This window comes from Amblyraja radiata, chromosome 5, assembly GCF_010909765.2.
Source record: "Amblyraja radiata isolate CabotCenter1 chromosome 5, sAmbRad1.1.pri, whole genome shotgun sequence".
Classification (NCBI taxonomy): Eukaryota; Metazoa; Chordata; class Chondrichthyes; order Rajiformes; family Rajidae; genus Amblyraja; species Amblyraja radiata.
Window position 1 is genome coordinate 25361411 of NC_045960.1, and position 7726 is coordinate 25369136.

Consider the following 7726-nt stretch of genomic DNA (forward strand, 5'->3'; position numbering starts at 1 on the left):
CACTCCATCCAAGCCTTTCACTATTCTGTACATTTCAATGAGGCTCCCCCTCATTCTTCTAAACTCCAGCGAGTACAGGTCCATAACTCTTGTTTTCATTCTTTTTTAGGTTTTATGGGAGCAGTATAACAATGGCCATGATCTTGATGCATCTGCTGTTATGAAGCCATCCCAGCAGCGTTTGTAGCAGAAAAAAAGTTGTGTTCCTGCAAGGAAAAATGCAGATCAAGCCAGAGATGGCTGGGACTTTGCATCTTGTATCCAAAGCAAGATGTAGAGCAATAGAACATTGATATGGTTCTTTAGAAACTGACTTGTGCTGGTTACTGTTACGTGTTTGTGTTTCTCTAGCTGTTGTGTGTAACATCATAGCATTTTGTCGTAAATGTTTACCCTCTGTAGTAGTAGCAGCAGTGTACAAGACTGCTGATCTACACTGGGGAAGGACGGATGCAGCATTTACAAACTAATATTTTTAGAAAACACATAATTCATGATGCAAATAACCTAATAACAAATGTTCTCTTTGCAAATGCTCTTTGTAAGGATGAGGGGTTGAGCCTGAATAAAGTTTACTCAATTTCATTATCTGGGAAGGTAAGCTGCTCCTGCACCTGCTGTTCCTTTTATATTTTACACTGTGACCTGTGGAGATCTCAAAGTAATTTTGTGCAGAGTTTCTATTCTTGGAGCTAAAGAGAAGCCATCCAAACTCATTCATGGATGGTTACCAGAGATTGTATTTCAATCTTGTTCAGTTAGAATTTAACACGAGTGCCAAAGTTGGAAAGACTGACCCACTGTGTCATTTTCACATTTGAAGCTTTAGAGCCTTAATCTGATTCATTTGGTATTTGAGGTGTGCTCAGACAAATTTCATGCTTCTATGGTGAATTTATTTTTTGAGATTGAAGTCATTGATGCATTTCCCACCAAAAACTATACACTATGTTAAGATAACCTGTAAATACCTTTGAGCTATACCATCTATTAAAATTGGTCAATGCTAGCTATGTATGTGCTCGTATTTTTTTTTTTAATGGCAACTCTTGGCTCTGAGTATAAACTGTGATTTGGGTGACTGAAATTGTTACCAATGTACATTACCTAATTTGTAAATGCGAATAAAAAATGCAAGAACATGCATTATACTTCAATCAATGTAGTTGCCTTCTTTGTGATGATAATAGTTCTATCCTCGTGCAGCTATTCAATTTGAAACTCTTGCTTTTAATCTGCTTGTGCAAAAACTATGGAAAGATATGACTGTCATTGGAAAATTTGAGCTATATGAAAATTGATGCCTTGAGATATGAAGATTTTAAAATTTGTTAAAATTTAGATCTAACTACTTAGCTTCCATTTTCCCTCAATTAAGTAACTAGTAATACCAGTGATCAGCATTGAAGTTTGTAGTACGAATGTAGCATTAGTGAAGTTTACAATTTATGGTCACGTTTGCTTCAAAAGATTCTAATCCTGATTTGAAAGATTCTCTGGTTTGTGCAGTATATCTCTTAAAAATTGGTGTCAATTGATTGCTAAGATATTCATACTCTAATTAAAACAATGAGTTATTACATTTCCACTAAGCTTTATGCTAATGTTACAATTTGGCATTGGAGCAAAAGAGATGATTCTAAAATATGGTAAATGTTGTCCGAGGCAACATTTGACAATGTGGCATCAAGGTTTAGTTTGGTTATTATTGACACATGTACTGAAGTACAGTGAAAAGCTTTTTGTTGCGTGCTATTCACAAATAAATGACTACACATGATCACAATCAAGTCATAGATTCAAAGAATGATACAGTGTGGAAACGGGCCCTTTAACCCAACATGTCCCAGCTACACTAGTCCCACCTGCCTGCGCTTGGTCCATATCCCTCCAAACCCGTCCTATCCAAGTCGTTCACAGTGCACAGATAAAGGGTACAACATAAAGTGCAAGATAAATTCCGATTAAATAAACTCCATGCATCAGGTGTGTGTTTTCAAACTTCTGTACCTCTTGCCTGATGGGGGAGGGAGTGACCAGGGTGGGACTGGTCCTTGATTATGCTGGTTACCTTGCAAAATGGTGCCCTGACAAAACTGAAGACAATTGGCATCAAGAGGAAAACACCCCTTTTCTGGAATTGGAATAAAATGCATAGTAGCTAATTTATTGTGACTGGATGATTTCTTCTCCCATGGAGACTGACATCAACTATTTTTGTTCTCGGTATTTGTGATCATCTTAAAGAAATCTTATATTCTATAAGGATAAATGAATAAAGGAAGTCATACTTTTTGTCCAGTTCTAATTTAATTTATGAATTGTGTAGCAACATTTCTCTAATCATCGTGTTATATACACCCATTATGCTGTTAGTTGAGTGTTACAAGATTTTAAAGTAGATACGAAGCAGGAATGTTAATATTTCTAGTTTGGCATGATATGTGGAAAATAATGCATTGCAAATTTTATTCTAGATGATGAAAGATGCTTGTTTGGGAAGTATGGATTTTGGGTTGAATGGTCTTTGGATTTCTGCAATGTGTCTTGATGCACACTGGAGCTACCATGTACTGGTGATGGATTATGTGGCAATCAAAATTATGATATAAAAGATCAGCTAATCTGTAATTTTGATAAAAGAACATTTGTTACCTGATTCGGTTTCTCTGTACACAATCTTAACCCACATGTGGTCTATATTTCCCCTTGGAAAATAGTTGAAGCGTGTTGCCTCCATGCTTTGGGTTAGAATTGCATTGTCCTGAATGTTGAGCTTGTGTTTTGACAATGCTGCATTCATCCATCCGGGCACATTCCATCATATTCCTCATGTAACCTAGAGGTGGTGAAACATTGTTGAATGTGATTCATTTTCTCCAAGCATGTGGAGAGGAAAACTATTAACGAGCAGTTCAATAATCTGCAATGCTAATACAGATCAACCTCCTGTTCACTTCAAATGTTTGAGCTGATGTCATGAAACATAAGTGGGAGCTGATGTTAGCTAGTTTAGAGAGGGATACAGCGCGGAACAGGCCCTTGAGCCCACAGAGTCCGCGCCGACCAGCAATCCTCGCACACTTGCATTATCCTACACACACTAGGGATATTTTACAATTCTAATAAGCCAATTAACCTACAAACCTGTAAGTCTTTGGAGTATGGGAGGAAACCGGAGCACATGGAGAAAACCCACGCGGTCACAGTGATAACATACAAACTTTGTACAGACAGCACCAATGGTCAGGATGTAAGGCAGCATTTCTACCATTGCGCCACTGTGCCGCCCTGTTGGTAAGACATGATGTGCACTGCTTAAAGACATGTTGAATGTGCCAAATTAGCCAAATCTCTTCCAAGCACAAGTGAATCCTCTAATTTCCTGGATTATACTCATTTCCCTTAAGGCGCTAGAATTTGTTACTCCTAGATTGGGGAAAGTTGGCTGACAGGTATGAGTTTGCAGGTAAAGCTGGCTGTTGTTTGACTGGCTTAAAGCTGGTTCACTCAATTTAAGTGCATGCATGCAGATTGAGAAGCATGTCTCCTTTCATAATTTGTATCTTATCCACATAATCCAATTGGTCTGGCATCCTAATAAGAATTGCACTTTGAAACATATTTCACATCTAATTTCCAACTGATTTAAAAAAATTTTGTTCATCTTTTTCAGCATCTGGGAATCGGATGCAAGACCAGTATTTATTGCTTATCCTTAATTGCCCAGTCTTGAAACACTACAATTATGGTAACGATGCGTCCGTAATATTTTTGAGTAGGAAGTTCCAGGATATAATTTCTGTTGGGTACCTAAGGAAAGTTGCCTTCCTATGTTGCATTTGAAGATACCGAGGTACCAACTGTTGATGAATCAAATGCTTGGTGCCAGCCTAATGATTAGATTTGAATGACAGCTGTTTGAGGCTAATTGAGTTAGTAAAACCATTGAGTGGTAGGTTGCCATTCATATTGAGAAACCGATTCAGAAATGAACCTGCAGGGACAAAATTGGTAATATAATGATCAGTGATTCACCTGGACACCGATTCAATGAAGTAACGTTATACATCCCATAAGGTTAATACTTATTAGTGGGCAAAACGCAAAGAGCTGGAGGAACTTAGCAGGTCAGGCAGCATCTGCGGAGCGAATCGACAGGAGACGTTTCCGGTTGGGACCCTTCTTCAAACTAATTCTTTAGGTCGTGACCCTTCTTCAGACTGATACATGATAATATTCAGGCAATACGTGAATACTAAATCAAACTAGGTAATGTTGACCATGGGTGCCCAGGATGATGTCCTGTGATCTTCAAGGCAAAGCCTGACCAGTACGCTTTAGGCAAGGCCAAAAGGTGAAGCTGGTACCCAACCCCTCGGATTGCCTTTTTCATTCTCAGAAGTGAAAAAAAACATTTAAGAGGCTTTTAGATAGGCACATGGATATAATGACGATGATACTTTATTGTAACTTGTACCTAGCTAGGTACAGTGCGATTTAAATGTTTTTTTTGTTTTTGCATACAAAGTACACAAAAGAGTCACAACAAAGGCATTGACATCAAGTTACAAAAAGTATTTGTCCCTTCCATGTTCCCCCCCCCCCCCCCCCCCCCCCCACCAGGTCCCCTTAGTTCTCGGCGACATGGCCCATCCACCTTGGCCCGAACTCATCCTCTACCCTGAGGCTCCATCCGAGGCCCAACTCCGTCCGAGACTCTGATCCGACCTCTGCCCAGGAAATGTAGGGGTATGGATCATGAACAGGCGGAGATGAGTAGTTTAATCTGGCATCATGTTTGGCATGGACATTGTGGGCTAAAGGACCTATTCCTACACTGTGCCATTCATTCCATGTTCTGTGTTTGAAGTTAATGTTCATGTTTGTGGAGAGGGACTGCTGAGAAGTATGTGCCATATGGTCATAAAAACATAGAAAATAGATGCAGGAGTAGGCCATTTGGCCCTTTGAGCCAGCACCACCATTCAATATGATCATGGCTGAACATCCAAAGTCAGTACCCTGTTCCTGCTTTTTCATCATATCCCTTGATTCCTTTAGCCCTAAGAGCTATATTTAACTCTCCCTTGAAAACATCCAGTGAATTGGCCTCCACTGCCTTCCGTGGCAGAGAATTCTACAGATTCACAACTCTGGGTGAAAAAGTTTTTCCTCATCTCAATACTAAATGGCCTGCCCCTTATTCTTAAACTGTGACCCTAGGTTCTGGACTCCCCCAACATCGGGAACATTTTTCTTGCCTGCCCAATCCTTTAAGAATTTAATATGTTTCTATAAGATCACCTCTCATCCTCATAAATTCCAGTGAATACAAGCCCTGTCGACCCATTCTTTCATGATATGTCAGTCCCGCCATCCCGGGAATTAACCTGGTGAACCTACGCTGCCTTCCCTCAATAGTAAGAATACTCCAGATGTGGTCTCACAGGGCCCTGTATAACTTCAGTAATACGACAGATGGCACAATGGGCTAAGTGTTCGGCTGGCAACCGGAAGGTAGCCGGTTCGAATCCCGCTTGGAGTGCATACTGTCGTTGTGTCCTTGGGCAAGACACTTCACCCACCTTTGCCTGTGTGTGAATGTGTGTGAGTGATTGGTGGTGGTCGGAGGGGCCGGCCCGTAGGCGCAGATTGGCAGCCACGCTTCCGTCAGTCTGCCCCAGGGCAGCTGTGGCTACAGAAATAGCTTACCACCACCGAATGTGACTGAGGAGTGAATGAATAATGCGATGTAAAGCGCCTTGAGTATTAGAAAGGCGCTATATAAATCCCATCCATTATTATTATTATTATTACCTCCTTGCTCCTAAACTCAAATCCTCTTGCAATGAAGGCCGACATGCCATTAGCTTTCTTCACTACCTGCTGTACCTGCATGCTTATTTTCAGTGACTGATGTACAAGGGCACCCAGGTCTCGTTGCTAATCTGACACCATTCAAATAATAATCTGTATTTCCCCTTTTCCCAATTTGACGCCATTTAGATAGTAATCTGCCTTCCTGTTCTTGCCATCAAAGTGGATAAACTCACATTTATCCACATTATACTACATCTGCTCACTCATCCAACCTATCCAAGTCACCCTGCAGCCTCATAGCATCCTCCTCGCAGCTCACACTGCCACCCAGCTTTGTGTCATCCGCAAACTTGGAGATGTTACATTTAATTCCCTCGTCTAAATCGTTGATATAATATTGTAAATAACTGTGGACCCAGCACTGTGCCTTGCCGCACCCCATAGTCACTGCCTGCTATTCTGAAAAGGACCAGTTAATTCCTACTCTTTGCATTATAGGTATATAACCTCTATAGGTTGTGCCATATGGGCAAAAGAGAAGATTGGAGTCATTTGAAGTTATGACAAAGAGATTTGTTTTCAATCAAGGGACAAAGTAAGCTGAGGAAAGATACCGCTGTTTGATTCAAACAACGCATTCTGGTTAAATTCTGTACGGTTTCAGTACATCCAAACTAAAAGCCATATAAAATCTTTTTTTAAATACATTTTGTAGTTAAGCTCAGTTATTAGAGGGTTTAAAAAAAAGTGTTCCCTCAATGTGACCACCAGAGGGAGATGTTTGCCGTCAATTGAACATCACAATTGAACATCTGGTTTTAAAATGGAAATTGGATCTTTCACAGAATTACCATTTATATTGCTAGTGCTGATGCCTTCTCTCGTTTTCCTCATCCTGCAGGTAACCTTATAATCTTCAAAACCTGGTGCTAAAGTAATTTATTTGCAGTGTCAGGTCAACCAAGCAGTTCTCATATTAAAACAAAATTCTTATTGTGTCTGCAATTGAACAATTTGTGGGACAACATGATATGGTGCTGATAACTAGTATTTATTGTTATATTTCTCATTACTCTGTGTACTGTTTACTCTGAGTTTCATGTGAATAGTGAATTTCACTGCACCTGGGAGTATATGACAATAAACTAATCTGATCTGCACATTTGTAGCAAGACATCTTTCCTCCTTTATTCAAAGCCATGTAAGCCAATATGTCTTACTGCTTGCTGCACCTTGCTTATTTGCTTTTTGGGTGTTCTCCCTTTTGTAATCAAGCACTATATAAATAATCATATCCTACTGCTGTTCTTACCAAGGTGGATAACTTCACTTTATTTCTATATTGCCCTGCATCTGCTATAAATTTGACCACCCGCTTAACTTGTCTAAATCAGCATCATGCCTCTTTATACCCTCTGCACAATTCACATTCTCATGCAGTATCGATGTTGGCAAACTTAGATATATTTCATCTGGTTCCCCAATACACACCATCATTGTGTATTGAGAATAGACAGAGCAGTGGTAGAGTTGCTGCCTTATACAGTGCCTGAGACCCAGGTTCGATCCTGTCTAGGGCTGTTGTCTGTATGGAGTTTGTTCGTTCTTCCCGTGACCTGCGTGGGCTTTCTCCGGGATCTCTGGTTTCCTCCCACACTCCAAAGATCTACAGGTTTTGAGGTTATTTGGCTTGGTATAATTGTAAATTTTCCCAGAGTGTGTGTGGGATAGCATTAACATGCAGGGATCACTGGTCAGCACAGACTTGGTGGGTCATAGGGCCTATTTCCGTGCTGTATCTCTAAAATTATCTAAAATAGCTTGGGACCTAGCACTGCTCCCCATGATACATATATCCCAATATCCTGAAAAGGTGCATTTACTCCTACTGTTCCCTCCCAAC

The 7726-nt window shown here is 40.3% G+C and overlaps 1 protein-coding gene across 1 annotated transcript in view; it reads left to right on the forward strand.

The window, feature by feature from the left end:
- Positions 1 to 1157, forward strand: part of ttk (TTK protein kinase) — a 45275-nt gene extending 44118 nt beyond the window's left edge. Inside the window, exon 22 of the mRNA XM_033020818.1 lies at positions 110 to 1157. Coding sequence (XP_032876709.1) covers positions 110 to 187 — 78 coding nt within the window. The 3' untranslated portion in view covers positions 188 to 1157. The remainder of the gene's footprint in view (positions 1 to 109) is intronic.
- Positions 1158 to 7726: the final 6569 nt, after the last annotated feature.